We start from the raw sequence: 17,972 nt of genomic DNA on the forward strand, positions 1-17,972 counted from the left end.
AGCAGTCATATGTAGGTCTGGATATTTCTGAATTTATATATATATATGAAATGGGCATTAAATTAGTGCAATATCCTTCTAATCTAAAGTTGTCCTTTTCTAGGCGCGTGTACTAAAATGGTACCAGTCAAAGAGAAACCAACATTTGGTGTCACGCTTGCATCGTCAAATGGCAGAAGAATTGAGTGTGCATGGATCCTCCCATGTCTCAGCAGAGTCGGCATCAGCAGAACGCAGTGGTAGGAGAAGCGGGTGAAGCAGATGAAGAGACATTGTCGCAAAAATTGGATAGCGACCCCGCCTTCTATGCCGACTTCATTGCCATGCTTGACAAGGTGGACGAGGCTATGGAGAACATGGTTATCTCGTCCTCTTTTGACTTGGGGATAGATGACATTGGACGGACACCAGCACGCTCATACGAGCTCAGGTACACTCGTGCTAGAGACCGTCAACTAGCAGTCCCCGTTTCAAATTGCCCTAAGGAAGTCCTCCGTCCCCCAAACCGTCCTAATCAAAAGCCTGCCGGTAAGAAGAAGTGAAGTAGTTGCAGCGGTCGTTAACAAGGAACGGTCGTTAACTGATAATGTTGTAGTATTTTGAGGACACAACTTTTGGTCCTTCCCTGCAGTGAAGGGAATGTTAAATAGTCCTTTTGTCAAACTCTTATGTGTAGACTGTTGGGGTATGTATTACCCGTACTGAAGTTAACCTTCGCATTGTGACATATGTGAACAAAAATGGTCACAATGTTGTGTAAAGTAGTAACATTTTGATGTTGACCATAAAAGTCAGCAAGTTATAAACAATGGTTGTTATCATGTTAAGTTCAACTCGGAACGGTTAAACATAGGTGCATGTCTAACGTAGGATGGTCAAATTTCCAACAATGAAATATGTCAGCAGTAATAGTCATTGATGTTCCCATGTTAACAGTTCAGTAACCATGTTAAATAATGGTAACATCCAACGGTGAATTTCCATTTTATAGATCAACAAAAAGCCACTTTTGAAAGGTGGGAAAGGAAACTTTTTCAAAAAATGAGTATGAAAAAATATAGTGAAAATGACATATCTCAAAATATTGAGTCCTCAAAATTTTTGAGTATGAAAAAAATGAGTATAAATATTTGAGTATGAAAAAATATAGTGAAAATGACAAATCTCAAAATATTGAGTCCTCAAATGTGAGCATGTTGTGTGATGTGTATTAAAAACTAAAAGAAGGGTGACAATTAGCCTAAATATGGTTACATTCTTATGGTTTGTACACATGTGACCATATTTGCTATGATATGAAGGTGTATGTTGACAACTTAAAAATGGTGACATTCATACTTAAGGTAGCAACATTTTTCAAAAAATAAGTATAAATATTTGAGTATGAAAAAATATAGTGAAAATGACATATCTCAAGCGTAAATTGAGTCCTCAAATGTGAGCATGTTGTGTGATGTGTATTAAAAACTAAAAGAAGGGTGACAATTAACCTAAATATGGTTACATTCTTATGGTTTGTACACATGTGACCATATTTGCGATGATATGAAGGTGTATGTTGACAACTTAAAAATGGTGACATTCATACTTCAGGTAGCAACATTTTTAGAAGTGAGCATCATAACTGTTAAGAGGAAACCCATATTTATAACAGAAAGACACATGTCCACAGGTAGAAAACAAACAACATTACACTGAAACTTAAAGTCAAAATACTTAGTTTATGACTACAAATGGTGACATTGATAGATAACTAATAATGTCATCACCTTGTTTCCTAAATGTGACCAGTTTCTAGCATCATAATATGGTAACATGTATGAACGCAGATATTTCAATCTGATTTCATATATGTTACAGCTTATATGAGAACACTCGTCACACAAAATAAACCGGTCTAACAAACAGTCCATAGTACCCAAAAAATTTCCCGAAAATGTTTGAGCTATGTCATGTGGGGCAAAGTAGATCAAATCAGACGTGGAACAGGTGTGTACATGGTACTGCCTTGTTCAGTCGCTTTCTTAGCCTTCTTCTTAAGCCCCAGATTCCTTTTTTTACGTGCACTACGACCCTTTGTCGTACAACGTACTGGATCTAGAATTGGAGGCCCAGTCGGGTCTACGTTGGGTAGATCTTCATTACGTTGCTCTTCGTCCATACTGAGTTTGGACAGCAACAAATGCACTTCCTCATTGGCCTTCACACACAACTTCTCAAAAATAAGTCTAGCCTCAACAACATTATGGCATTTAGTGATAAGATGGTTTGTAGCAATCAACATTGAACGACGCCAATTTATGGCGTCATTGGTAGCGCTTCTGCGAACGTCGCTTGGAAGAAGCCTCTCCCACACATCTTTCTTGGAGAATTTTGTCCATCTCCGTAATATGTACCTGTTGGGTATCTCCCCAACAGAATGCATGTGGAGGACACGAATTATGTGACTGCAAAACATACCCATAACCTGGAACTTTCGACAAGTGCATTCAATTAACTGATTAGAGCAATCATACGTGACATGATGTGACCCATCCTCAGAAGCAGCAGGGTGGACGCGATACACCAACAGAGGGTCATCAACTGGCAAGTATGTCGCACGAGTTCCCATTGCAAGAGCGAATTATCTCTCAAAGATGCGAAAGAGCTCCACAGTATAAACTTAAGATGCATGAAGCAATAGGTCAGCAAGAGGGTAAACGGAGGTGGGAGTGGATCTTATGCCGTTGAATTCTTTCCGCTCCTCCTCACTTCTCCATCTTCTCACCATGGTTTCAAATATCCCAAAGAAAGCAGTCACCGACGTGGTCTTCGAAGCTTGAAAATCCATGGCATGGTTTGTGCTCTCGCTCCTCTGAGACGACAATAACCCGGCAGAAAAGAATTCATTGTTCAATGCAGTGCTCCATTTAACTCTATGTTTATATAGTCTTTTAAACCATGAATGACCTTCTAACCCATAGTCTTTCATCATTTTGCGCCAAGTTTCCTCAAATTCTGATTCATTGAAACAACCATTGAGACATTTGTTGAATAAGTTCTGGAACGGTCGATCACCCTTTAATTTCCCAAAGTGAGAGATTGCGTTTTGCTGAATGTGCCACTGACATAACCTATGTCTTACTGTGGGATAAACTTATGAACATGTCACCATTATTAGTGCAAAATTTTATCATCAAAATAAAAAATAAGATGGTCACATCTGGTCTGGTAATGAGTTCACACACAAAATGTAACCATGTTAAATAGTCAGTAATGTAGAAACTCTGGCATTTTACAGGTAACAAACATGTCAGGGTTACATTTATCGTTAAAGTGGTCACTTCTTGCAGATAAAATGGTCACATATATAGCTTACCATTTTGTTGAAATAAATTGATCACATTTTTGCATATATATGTTATCAATTTAACCCTAAATTACTGAATTACATTATTGTGTAAGCTATCAACATTTGTAATTGAAATAACTTTGTCACCACCTGAACTGATAAATGTCCCTCCTTTTACCAGATTTCTCATTCTTCAATTGTCATTGGCACCAATTTTAGATTTTTGACACTTTGGATAACCCTATGTGTCAATATCTTATACAGACCACATTTATCAGTGAACATGGTATCATTTGGTAAATTTCGTACAATGTTAGTGTAAGATGCTAAAAATGTAACCACATCTCATGTCCATACAAGAGGAACATATATCAGCACAGGTGACGACATGTATTAGAATTACAAAAAGTTGGTTGCTTAGAAAGTAATGTAAGCAGTATAAAAAAAACTATTAATATGAAGTGACAAATTTGATAACGTTAACATTTAAGAATGAAAATGGTGACATGATATGTTTGGTTCATTTTTCAGATTGACAGAAGGAGGGACATATATGAGCTGAGATAGCAACATGTTAATTAAGAACAGAAATGTTGATAGTTTAAAGATTAATGTAAGCAGTACAAGGATGATTTATACAAAGTGTGAAAATCTAAAACTGGTGACAATGTGATCAATTTATCTGCAAAAAGATGGTAAACTATATATGTGACCATTGTATCTGCACTATGTGACCACTTTAACTAATAAATATGACCCTTCCATGTTTGTTACCTGTAACATGTGACCAATGTGGGTATTAGATGGTAAATTACTAAACTTGGTTGCATTTGATAACATCATAACATATATATTAAAGGCATAGTGACATTTGGAAACCGTGACCAGTTTATGGAGAAATGTGACCCTGTTAATATATATGTGAGACTGGTCAGATTTCAACTCTAATGAGATAATGTCAAACCTCTTTGATGGCATTTGCTATTGCTTGGTCTTGGTCGGTAAAGATAGAGACTGGTCGGATTTCATCTCCCATGGATTCATTGAAAACTTTGAATAACCACTCAAATGATTCTTGATTCTCGTTCGACAGGAATGCGCACCAAAACATAACATTCGACTAATGATTGTTGATACCAACAAAGGCTCCACAAATAAGATTGTACCTATTCGTACGATAAGTAGTGTCAAATATGATTGCGTCTCGGTACAACAAATAGTCTTCTCTCATCATTGCGTCCCGCCAAAATATGTTACTTAATCTTCCTTCTTCGTTAAATTGAACGCGAAAGAAGAAACCCGGCTCCTCCGCTAGCCTGCTGGTCAGAAGGTTGATCAGTGTTGCTGCATCACCTCCTTCAATTTATTTCATCCGCAATCTGTTTACATAGTTGATATGATCTCGCTTTGTGTGCCCAACGAATGCATCGCCACCAGCAGCTGCCGCAACAACTCTGAATTGAACCGAAGGGGGCACATGAGCTTCAGTCATTGCCTTTATTAACTCACCCTCCGCTTCTGAAATCTTGCACTCAGACCTATGGTGATGCTGCCACTCAGGGGGGTTAACGGGTGATTGTGCTCGATCTCATGCTGCAGCACCTCCCATACACCTTCCTCATTAACTTGCGTCCTAACACAGGCTTTGCACTCGCAACGAGTAATTGAAACATTCCTCAAATTGCTGTTTAAAACTTCAACATCATCATTTAAACTACCTTTACTCTTGTTCCCGTGATTTCCTTCGCAAGAACATCTAAAGTATCGCTCAATGAACGTTCTGTCTTTCTTGTTAGCCCGCCGAGACGTCGATTTCTTGACACTAAATCCAATGTGTTGCAAATGTTTAATTTATAAAGCGTAAATATGCTCCCATTTCGCTGCTTTTATTCCGAGAAGAGAACCGGATAAATCAGTACCTGTGACAACTCCGTCTGACTGGGTTAGAATAATAACACTGTGCAAAAGTGATTTATACTTCATACTCAGAAAACCTAATATGGAAGTTAATATACAGATACATGATAACTTCTGAATTGTGGCACATTCAGCAACATAATTACGAAACTAATATTTCTACAGTGACGAAAACATGAAAATATGAAAATTTCATAGAAAGCTACAACATTTTTGTAGAACACAACATATAAAATATGTAAATGTTAAGCGTATTATCAGCATCGTCACAGCTTCATCATAATCACAAATTCATTATTGTTAAAGGTTTAATAACCAAAAAAAAATTTAACAACAACACAACAACAAATATTACACTAGATTGAGTTTTTTTTTCGCAACTAGATTGAGTTATATTGAGTTATATTGCCCTAAATATTATCAAAAAATAGAACATAACAAAACTTACATTCATAATAAGGGCAAAAAACAAACCTTTATTTATCATCATGGTCACAAATTCGTCGTCAGTAACGATAGAAACTAGACTATCATCGTTATCAACAACACCCATAGATTCTTCTACAACCGTCGCTACAGCCAACAGAGCATCTTGCTCCTCCATTATTTTTTCTTAGTGATTAAGATTTGAAAAAAAAAGATGGTTATATTGAAGATTTACATGATGTTTTTGTGAGAAATTATAGGTTGATAGAGCTTGAAGATGAAGATGTATGAGAGCTTGAAGGAATTTGTTTTGGAAAGGACATGATGACTGATAGAGTGATAGGGAGGGTAAGATGTCACAAAAAGTATGATGGCTTGGGTAGGAGTGGGGTTGGAGAAAAAACAAATAATATCCTACGCACAAAAAAAGAGATTGGGTTTAATATTTTAATCAACCCACTAGACGCACCACCCGCCCAAATCACACGGATATCCCACTATTTGGCCCGTCTTCACCTTGTGATGGATATGGTGCGTCTTCAATGAGAATTTGTGTTTTAGAAAAGAGAAGGGAAATAACAATTTTTAATTATCTTTTAAGATGAAGGGCAATTATGGAAATTTAGTAAACTATTGCGCGGGGAAATTGGTATACTTTCTATTCTAAACCTATTTTAACTTATATTTGCAAAATCGGTTAAAAATCTTAGGACAACCAGCATAACAGTATACGTTTTACCAAAGATGTCTTAGTCTAGTGGTTAAGATGAAGTTATTGTGGACAATAGGTCGACTAAATACGCGCTTCGTTAGACAAAAAAAAGCATAACAGTATACATAAAACACAATAAATCAATCAACTAAAAAAAATAAAACACGATCAATCAATCAACTAAAAAAATAAATAACAGTTTACATAAAACTAAAAAAAAAACACAATCAATCAATAGCAGATTACTACAACAAATGAATACACCTTACTACTAACATCTGCGAAATCCATACAAATATTCTACACCTTACTACAACTAACATTTGCGAAATCCGTTAAAAATCATAGGACATCAAAAACATAAAAATTTGCGAAATCCGTTAAAAATCATAGGACATCAAAAACATAAAAATTTGCGAAATCCGTTAAAAATCATAGGACATCAAAAACATAACAGTATAGATAAAACACAATTACTCAATCAACTCATTAAAAAAAACAAATTAATCAAATACATACAAATATACTACTCCTTTAGTCCTTACACATGGTAGAATGTAGATCATATTCATATAGCTTGAGGCGAACGAGTGTGTGCGGTTGTGTGGGTGGCACGTCTCATAGTGTCGAGGACAGCATGAACGCACGATAAGTAGCAATTTCGCTATAAATAACTAATCTTAAAACCGCACAGTTCAATAATTTTGATGTAGTATTATAACTGGATTGATGGCTTTGTTGATTATTATGGTACTGTTTGGCCTTGCTTGTGTAAAATAGCTTTTCATTTTTAAAAGGAATTTATTAACAAGTTACTTTTTGAAAAAGTTTTTGTTGTTTGTCCATACTTTTCTAAAAGCGGTTTCTTATAAAATTTATATGTTTGGCCTAACTACTTCCATCCATTTTTTTTTTTGGCTTTTTTTCATTAACCATGTTATTTGTAGATTCATCATTTGAATAAAAATCAACGTTTAAAATTTTTATGTAGTCACTCGTCAATTATACTAAAACTATGCAATTACCCTTCAATTTACTCCGTATAATTTTACACACCCTTGTCAAATCAAAAATTATGTCAACTAATATTGTGTCACAGGTTTATTTGTATAAAACCCTTTGATGATCTCCAGACCGACATGGCAAAAAAAAAAAAAAAAAAAAAAAAAAAAAAAAAGGAATGTGACAATCGCAACAATTTTACCTGCCATCATGTCACAGGTTTATTTGTATAAGAACCATTTGAATGATCTTTAGCCAGTGTTGTACAATATAATCTTGTCAAACAGTGACAAATGAAAAATAATGAGGAAGAAGGCAAAAAGAAAGAATAAATCATCCCATTGTGGGCAAAACTAGCTCAAAATCGACAAAATTTGAGCATCAAAATTTCAAGCAAAATACAGCAGAGGTATTCTACTACTGTTTCTGCTGGTGATGTCAAAATTTCCTCACAAGGAGAAACTAACCCAAATCAGCAAAACTATCCAAAATGGAGTCCACATCTGGGGTTAGAATAACGTGCTTGCTTATTTCCCCGGTGACACACCAATGCTTCTGCTGTGTATTGACAACTACAGCATCCTGAGCAAATCCACAGTCTGAACCAGGGGTTACCTGCGGCCAAAATTGTAGTAGCACCATCAACTCTCAAGATTTCGATAAATTACAGAAATTTATCAAAATTAATGAAGAGAATTGGACGGAAAATGTCCTGTGTTACAATAGGTTTATGACAGCCAATGTTACCACAACTCAATTAAAAGTATCTAGGATGGGGGTCATCAGTCATGGGGTGGGTGTCGGACTCGCCCATTTTGTTAAAAAAAAAAAAAAAAAAAAAAAAAAAAAAAACTATAACCTTTGGCAGATAATAAAGCTTGTAAGTAACTAAACATTATACCCATTTAAGAGTTCGAGACTTAAACACACGTACATGAAGTTATATGAAGAGAATGAATAACATAGCTCGTAGCTTAAAGTAAGGGCGTGACATTCAGGTGAAAAGCTAGCAGCAGGTTTTCCATAACTCTAGGTTACGCCAAACCAAGTGTTGCCGGTTTTCAGATAAAAGAATTTGGAGGGAAAGGGGGGACAATTCCTATTATTTGGTTACCACAACTCAATTAAAAGTATCTAGGATGGGGTCATGGGGTGGGTGTCGAACTCGCCCATTTTGTTAAAAAAAAAAAAAAAAAAAAAAACTATAACCTTTGGCATATAATAAAGCTTGTAAGTAACTAAACGTTATACCCATTTAAGAGTTCGAGACTTAAACACACGTACATGAAGTTATATGAAGAGAATGAATAACATAGCTCGTAGCTTAAAGTAAAGGCGTGACGGTGGAAAGTCAGCAGCAGGTTTTCCATAACTCTAGGTTACGCACTTACGCCAAACCAAGTGTTGCCGGTTTTCGGATCAAAGAATTTGGAGGGAAAGGGAGGACAATTCCTATTATTTGATTAATAAGTTGGGTCGGATAGAAATGGAGAGATGTATTTACCTTCCTCCAAGTCAAATCAAAATCCTTCTTTGCTTAGTTTGTGATAAGCAAAAGCCTGGTGACTAAAGACATTATCAATGGGTAACATGATTGTCTAGCTTAAACAAACTGCTCAATATTTTGCAATGAAGTTAGGTGCAACTCAACCATCTACAATTTCAGACTTAAATACAGTCATTTTTTAGTATAGCAAGCTGTGAGATGATGTAAAACATTAGTGCAGAAATTCAGAACCGCAAACTAGAAATAATGAATACTGCGAAGTTTGTATAGTGGCAGTGTGGCACTCACATCATATTGGGTATCCCCAAGCTTGAGCTTCACCGCACCACTCTTGTAAACCACTACTTTGCCCATTAAGCCTGTTTTTAACTCCTTGAATCCACAGGGCCTGTCGACGCCATTTGCAGGTTTTGAATTGCTAGCTGATGCCTCGCCTGCTGCAGAAGTTGCTCGTTTTGTCATCGGCAAAGTCGTTGGTATTTGGAAAAACAACATTCTAGAATCTGAATTCTCATCCTGTCACAAAGATAATAAGAAAGTTTTAATGCACTCCGCTAGGGGACTAGCATATCATATAAAATCATTTCTGAACATTAGGCAGGCGATTATGGCATATCATCTCTTATTAAAATAAAAAATCTCAACATTTTTTATGTTTTTCTTATAATTATTTGCAAATTACTCCGTACTATATTTTTATTGAATTTTTCTTTCTTTTCTTTTATTTCTTTTTTTCTCTAAACTTTGCACCTGACAATGATGGACGTTACCTAAATCCAAATCAGTATGGGAATGAGGGTGTGTTGTTTTTGTACAGGGTCAAAACTATGACAAGAGTCACAAAAGAGCCATAGTGAATAACATGAGTATTAAATACAAAAGGCCAGGCATTTTTGAGATAGAATTATCACCATAAGACCCAACTCTCTGGCTAGGTTGGTATTACTTTCATCAAAGGTAGAGACCCGCCCAAATTCCTCTGCGTTAAGTGTTTCTGCAAATTAAACAAGAAGATAACATTTGCTTCCATGAATGAATTATTATCAAAAATCAGTTTCCACAGGTAATAAAGGTGTACTATACATAGCATTCAGATTCCAGTAAGACATGAAACTCCACATACTCCCTTGATACGGTCAATAGCTTACCTATTCCATGCAGGGATGTCTCGGCTATTTGTTTATTTTTCCGTTTTAGACTTGCTTTTAATGAGTATGACCATTCTACGTGAGTCCACATGCATATAAGTACAATCTACCCACTAGTCATTCAAAAATAAAGCGAAATGAGGTCCCTCCGTTCTCTCCCAATTCTTTGTGACAAAAGCAAAGGTAAGGAAATGTTGCTCCAACAGAAAATATTGACCATAATCTGAAGCAAACAAAATTAACAGTAGACCTTGACAAACCTGGATTTCCAGAATAAGGCCTCCGAAGAGGTAGTGTTGTAGGATAATAGCTGTAATAACTCTGCAAATGGATTCAAACATTAATAAAGTTGGTGCATAAAGTAACAGGGCTGAAAAAGAAATGAGTGAAAAGAATAAAAAAATAGTTGGGATAATAAGCCACAACCATGTACAGAATCAAACTACTTACCCATGGCTCTTTGAAATCTTTCTCGTCGTTGAAAACATTAGCTTTATCTGAGTTACCAAAGGTTCTCTTACATAAGGTTCTTAAATCAATCCAAAAACTGAAACTATCAAAGTCATATCACCTTTAAGAAACCACACCTTCATAGTAACTCGGAATACTTCCACTGTATTGACGACTGGGCATAGCTGATCCATAGCCGAAGGCAACTTGGTCAGACTCCACTGCAGATTAAGAAGTACAAAAGAGTTAGGAGGGGGTAATTAGTTAGAAAGATTCCAGTGTTACAATACAAGCACGAAAGTATCAGGATTCTAACATATTGCATATTGAAATTGAATTAAATATTTTCCGAATCCACGCCCATGATGAAGCTAACATGCCACAAAAAATCACCTATATAAGGTATGTGAAAGAAAAATAGCAAAAGATCAGAATGCTTTTGGGTCCTAGAAGAAAATAATTTTGTTTTAACTTCTCTCTTCCTTTGGACTTTGCATTACATTTTCGCTCTCCCTTTTGTTTTTCATTTTCCCTTTTCTATTCGCATGGACGGTTCTAAAGGATGATTCATGTCAGCCGACCCCAAATCATTTTGGGATTAAGGCTCTGATGTTGTTGTTGTTGTTGTTGTTGTTCTCTCTTCTTTTGACAGATTCCGCATTTTGGACAAGCGGGGTGTAAAAAAGTAACCAAATGAACAACATTTTCCTTACTATACATGAAAATGCAGCCTCGCACCAATACCTTAAAATTTGCACTGCAGGAATGATTAAGAGTGTCATTTTTATGCCATCAGAAAAGGTCCGTTAGACTTACTTAATATTTTGAGTTGCAATCATTCCATTTGCATAACACACTTAGCGGCCAACAGCCTGGAGCTCAAGTACAAAAAGCTCACCCGAAAGAGTGAAAACAGTCGCCATCACAAATCATGCCTATAATTATTATTAGCTCGATAGCATAACCCCCTCGCTTGGGTGCATCATTGAGTCACTAGTGGTCCACTCTTTAACTAGAAATGAGGAAATGCCTCCTAGAGATTATGTAAACTGAACTGACAGTATAAGCTACGTAAACTCGTGAGCTTAGTATGAATTTCTAGTTATTGCAGTACGGAGAGTGAAGATAAGGGTACGATTCTGAAAAGAAAATAATTAAAACTCGCCTTTCTTCACAACCCTGGGCTTTGCTGATAAGCTCTCCTGCATATGACAACCATCAATGATTGAGAGACATCGAAGCAAACCGCAGGTAAGAGATTACGACAAAAATTGATTTAACAAAAAAAAAAAAATTAGCATATAAAACCTGAAAGCGTCGCATCAACTCCTTTCTTTCAGGACTTTCAGCATCATCAGTTGCTTCTCTGTAAATAAAAATAAAAATAATAAAAAGGAGTTCAGACATCAGAGAGGTTTATCTATAGTGACTGAGATAACATTATTCCCATTGGAACCATATATAGCATAAGAAACAATATCTTACATTTTTGGTGCAACACGCTTGATTACTCTGGGTGGTTGACGTTTTGGTTGAAATCTCAGCTACAAAAACATGGTCAATGATTTAACAAAAGTTTTAACAATGATGGAACTTCTAGTCCGAGAAGGAACAAGAAGAGACGTCAAATGCGAACCTTCCTTGGAGCTGGTTTCTGGTCAGAATGATCTGGATCCATTCCTTAAACAAGTGCTTGTTATCTAAATATAAGAACGCAATCCTGAAAACAATGCTCACCCAAATGCAAGTAAGAGACCGAAATATAGCAAACCCAGCTAAGCTTTGATGTTTACCGCTGTAATAGTACATCAAACTCCCACCTCCTCCAAAAATAAGGTGTAAAAAGCGTCACAAAAATTCCAACACTTCGCTTAAAACAAGAGCTTATTCTTCACTTGAAATCTTACTCCACAGATAGCAGGACAGGTTTCATCAAAACCCTTAAAAACACGAAGACTAACTTGAAGAAATGGAATCAAACTATCGCAAGACACAGCAAATAAAGTGCTGATATTTCCGTTATCAGTCTTCTATAACAAGTTCATACATATGACAACCTCTTTTCCTCTTGTTTAATCAAGCTATATCAAGTACTCCCTCCGACCCAATCATTTGGTTACCTATTTTATTCTTTATGACGGGTATTTTGATCAAACGTAAGCATGTGATTGGGAGTTGGGACGGAATGAGTATTGTTGTTCCTTGCACTCAATTAAATACATTCATACTCTCTCCGCCCCGATCATTTGGTTACCTCTTATATTCTTTATCACGGGTATTTTGATCAAACGTAAGAGGGAGTATTATTGTTCCTTCCATTCAAACTTATACATTCATACTCAATTAAAACAATCACAACATCAAAACCAAAATAACAAATGCAAATTATTTGCATTACTACAGCAAGATCATTAAATCAATATTTTTAACTCTACAATCAATAAATTAAAATGGGGTATCTTCAAAAACTAAGCAAGCCTCAAAATACAACAATACAACAACATAAACAATAAAGCAGAACAATTTGATGAATAAGGAACAATCAGAATAAGAAGGGCAAATAACATGAAGTATGATAAGAAACTGTACATTTGGTATTTAATGAATGAATAAATTGAAACTATGATCTTTAATGGAGATTACTTACCAGTTGAAACAAGAAGAGATGAACTGCAAATAGAGTGCAACCCACAGGAATGTGAAAGGCTGAGTGGAGCATGTTTATATATTTGGTCAGTTTTTGGTCTATAGTCTTCCCCGCGCTAATTACCCTAATCTTGCTTCGGATTTTTCCATAACAGTTATTCCCCGTCCAATAGCATAGAACAGGCCCTATAAGAATTAGTAGTCCAATAGAATTGTTTTAGGTCCTGTTTTTTCTAGCTTATTTTCACCTCATTTCATTGAGTTGATTCAATTTCTCTATTGATTGATTAATTCAATTCTATTGATTCGATTCGATTCAAATTAAATTCAAATTTACCTTTGATTCAATTTCCACTAAATTCAGCCAATTTCAATTTTGCGAATCTTAAACTTAATTATTATTATTATTATTATTATTATTATTATTATTATTATTATTATTATTATTATTATTATTATTATTATTATTATTATTATAGAAGGATGCGCGCAACTTTCATAAATAGGTAAATAAAAGTTATTATTGTTATTATTATTATTATTATTATTATTATTATTATTATTATTATTATTATTATCATCATCATTAATTTATTATTAATTAATCATCCTCATTATTGTTATTATTATGAATATTATGGTTATTAAAATCAATAATATTCATATTAATTTAATTTATACTATTATTATTATTATTATTATTATTATTATTATTATTATTATTAATATAAATAGGAATATTAGTTAATAATAATATTATTAATAACATTGTTAATTTTAATATTACCATTATTAATACCTAATTATTTTTTCATATACGAACTTACTCTTTCACATACACTTTTTCATAACGTTCTATTTTGTACCCTTTTCACCTAAAACTGGACCAAGTGAAATCTTAAATCAATATTTTTTCCTAAAATTTAATTTAATTGCTCAAATGACTTAAAACTTACAAAATGGATTCTAATTTATCAAATAATAAATTAATTTACTTGTTATCAATTATTAATATTATTTTTTGAGTTTTAATTAATCAACCAAATTTTATTTATTTGTTAAAGATGAAACTATGGCCTGTCGATTCTTATTTATCTAATTAATTAAATTAGGATTGTTGGTGCTTCGTGGTGGCTACCTAATCAATCAAATTTTGATGATAAATGGCTAGACTTTGAACATCAATCTAGCAAATCGGTGCTCCATTATTTCACCTAACTAGATTGATGGTGAATCGTGGTTCATGGTGGCTAACTGGCTACCTAGTTAACACTCAAATTAGTATAATTACTAATATTAATATTATTATTATTATTAATGTTCTTCTTCTTATTGTTCTAATAATAATAATAATAACAATAATATTAATAACAATAATAATAATAATAATAATAATAATAATAATAATAATAATAATAATAATAATTATTATTATTATAAAAGGATGCGCGCAGCTTTCATTAAATGAAAAATAAAAGCTTTCATAAAATTATTATTATTTATTATTATTATTATTATTATTATTATTATTATTATTATTATTATTATTATTATTATTATTATTATTATTATTATTATTATTTCAGTTAAATTCAAATCAATCAACTTAGTTCGATTCAAATCTATTTAGTTCATTCAAATTTCACTCTATTCATTTAGTTATTCATTCACTCCATTCGATTCGATTCACTTTCTGTTGATTCGAACTTCATTCGGTTGATTCAATTCGATTCGATTCATTCATCCATTCGATTCATTCATTCGATTCAAATTTCTAAAAAATTTAGAAAGAATAGGGCCTTAGTAGAATAGAAACAGAGGAAAAGAAAAACAGTTACGTTTCCCACTTTTTTGAGCAGTAAGCGTGGGAGAAGAAAAAAAGAGACGATTTTCTTCTAAATTTGAGATTTTCATCAATAATCCAATTTGTAGATCAGAAAGAATATTAAGCATAGTTGTAGCGTGTAGGTAAAGTATCGAATTGGAGAATTATGACGTGTGAGGTCGTGAAACAACAAAATGTAGATGTTGATCAATGAATTGATTCAATGCACATAAAGGATGATGAAGGCCAAGCTGAAGTTGAACATACATCTCTCAAACAATAGGTAAAGTTAACAATGACCTTTTTGCTATGTCGTACAATTGGTTAATATTGATTACATTGAAATGAAAACTATCACTTTAGTGTTACTTTAGAAACTTAACTTTCTACTTATCATCTTCAATATATAATTGACGGCTAATAGTTCAGAGTTGGCTGCTGCCTACCTTATGTCAGAAACTCACTTATTAAGTTTTAAACGCAAATTATATGTTATGTGAGTCTCAATTTGTGCAATTTTAGGGTGAATACACAACAATTAAAGTTGAGAACTTTTTAGCTTGTTTTAATTTGTGAGATCTTAAAACCTAGTCGTTTATGTTGATAATTGGCCAATATACTCAAAATTATAGTAGTACTTTCTAATTTTATGTGAAAAACTAACCTTTTAGGTCTGAAACTCAACATTATATGTTAAATCAATTTTACATTTGGGTGAAAACTTTAACTTTTACTTTAAAAACATAGCGTTTTGGTTATCAAGTTGATTTACTAGTTGCCTCCTAATGTAGCTAAGAATTGCCTAGTTTTACTATAAAACTGACCTTTTTAATTTCTGAACTAAACAAATGTCATGTCACTTTTACGGTAGAGTGAACTACTTTTACTTTGAATACTTAAAATTTTAACTTAAAAACTTAACGTTCTGCTTTTAATGTAGAAACTTGAACTTTTATTTTAAAAACATGACGTTCTATTTTTCTTACTGATTTGGTGTTTGTCGGTTAACATAGTTAAGAATTGGCTAGTTTTATGTACAAAACTGATCTTTTTAAGTTTTAAGCTGAACGAAATGTTATTTCACTTTTATAGTAGGGTGAAATACTTTTTCTTTGAAAACTTAAAATTTTAATTTAAAAACCGTAACGTTCTACTTATTTCTTGATTTAGCAATTGTGATACCGGTGGATCTTTTGAAGGTGTCAGAACAGAAATATTTGAGGATAAAATAAGCTTCGTGAACAGGTGATCACTATGTCGTCTATTATGTAAGCATTTTATAAAATTTAAATTGACTGTTATATTTTTATATCCATGGTGAACTCTTTGTGTGGTATACTATATTTCCTGAATGTGCATTATCATTTTACCCGAGTTGATAAATTGATTTTTGAGCTGCGTTAAAAATTAAAAATACTTATAGTAGAACATTATGTTTTAGCCAGGGGCGGATCTAGGATCCAAATGTACGGTGGGCTAGAAAACTCAATGATAATTTTTTCTTTTTAAAATGATATAGAAATTTTGGAGTTGGTAATCACACGCGTTTTACCCTAAACTGCTGCATTTTAGCGTATTTTTGTGATATTTGAGTCAAGTCATACAAGTAAAATTTAGGTAAAAAGGTCTCGACAAAGTATAATATACACCCGAAAATTTATCTGGTAAATAGACTGACTATGAGTATGGGGTGGACAAGGTTTACAAAATGTCTATGCTGGGTTTCGAACTCAGGTAGAAAAGGTTAGTGGATAAGTATTCTACCACTAGACCAACTGTAATTTCCTGCAATTAGATTAACCTTTGTTATATATATTTTTCTTCTTCAAAAAGAGGTTGGGCTCCAGCCCATATAGCCTTTAGGCTGGATCCGCCCCTGGTTTTAGCTTGTTCACATGGTCTCCATCATAAATAGGTTAAGACATAAGCTAATTGAAAGAGGGGATGTAGTTCACATGGCCTTCATCATAGGAAAGTGTTGGGAGGCGCTTTGTGATTGAAGAAGCGTATAAGAAGATGCTCGAGACAGTTGAACACCAAATAGGTTCCACAACTGTCACCACTAATTGAGTCGGGAAATGATGAAGAAATGATGAACCATATCAAACACTTGAGTCGGGAAATGATGAAGAAAGTGTACCAAAAGTGTTTGAAGAAGCTTTGTCCTTATATTTTGCTTCATCTTCTTAGTCTATTTAAAGAACCATACAGCTAAATTGAAAACCTACTCTTTTATTTTTACTCATGTTGTAGCATTTAATAAAATAAAGACCGTCGTACGTGTTTGAAGAAAAACATTAGTGCTAATGCGCTATTATTTACGTTAACAACACAACCTTCTAAGCTAAAAAGCTAGTTATGTCATTTGACGAAACTATAAAGTAGTGTTTAAAGAAAAACATTAGTGTTAATGACATAAAAACGAGATACTAAGAACAATAAAACGAAACAACAATGTTACACTTGAGCAATATAACGTGGTATATATTAACAATATCTCACCAACCAATAATTCAAAATAAACAAGATCAAATCTTTACCTCATAATCATATCATTCTTACTGTCAAATACTTGTAAATATAGCAATAACATTAAATTGGTATCAATTATATTTGTAAATATAGCAATAGCATAAATTAGTTGATTGTACAAAGGCTCCTATCCTAATTTAACTCAATAGCTGTAGTATATATACCTGTAATATTCAGTATCAATACATCATCTTTTCTCACTGCAAAAACCTTGTTTTATATGGTATCAGAGCCGGTGTGACCGAAGGTCACAGGTTCAAATCCTGGCAACCTCAAAACTCCTCAAAAACTCGAAGTGGAAACCCAGCACACGGTACGGGGGAGCCGGTGCAAACCAACCACTCTTCAAGCCCAATGGGCATTTGAGTGAGGGAGCGTAATAAGAATATTTATAATAGTTGGGCCTCAACTATCACCTTAAAGTTTTGGTTGAGATGGTTCATCTATCAGGCACGTAATTGCACACTGTCCGCTGT

The 17,972-nt window shown here is 34.0% G+C and overlaps 1 protein-coding gene and 1 long non-coding RNA gene across 2 annotated transcripts; both read right to left on the minus strand.

The window, feature by feature from the left end:
- Window positions 1–4,377: 4,377 nt before the first annotated feature.
- LOC141591236 (uncharacterized) lies at window positions 4,378–5,850 on the minus strand. The gene is made up of 2 exons (XR_012520751.1): window positions 5,723–5,850; window positions 4,378–5,250 (listed from the first exon to the last, which is right to left on the minus strand). It is a non-coding gene; the product is annotated as an uncharacterized LOC141591236 (long non-coding RNA).
- Window positions 5,851–7,569: 1,719 nt separating this feature from the next.
- On the minus strand, window positions 7,570–13,227 carry LOC141592524 (uncharacterized). Its single transcript, XM_074413229.1, has 11 exons — window positions 13,141–13,227; window positions 12,130–12,213; window positions 11,979–12,037; window positions 11,802–11,859; window positions 11,659–11,695; window positions 10,631–10,714; window positions 10,494–10,540; window positions 10,304–10,364; window positions 9,807–9,889; window positions 9,184–9,411; window positions 7,570–8,003 (listed from the first exon to the last, which is right to left on the minus strand). The coding sequence occupies exons 2-11, from the start codon at window positions 12,169–12,171 to the stop codon at window positions 7,851–7,853; spliced, it is 852 nt and encodes a 283-aa protein (XP_074269330.1). The 5' UTR covers window positions 12,172–12,213; window positions 13,141–13,227; the 3' UTR covers window positions 7,570–7,850.
- Between the last annotated feature and the right edge of the window lie 4,745 nt (window positions 13,228–17,972).

Source organism: Silene latifolia, chromosome 7 (assembly GCF_048544455.1).
Source record: "Silene latifolia isolate original U9 population chromosome 7, ASM4854445v1, whole genome shotgun sequence".
In the NCBI taxonomy this organism is placed as follows: domain Eukaryota; kingdom Viridiplantae; phylum Streptophyta; class Magnoliopsida; order Caryophyllales; family Caryophyllaceae; genus Silene; species Silene latifolia.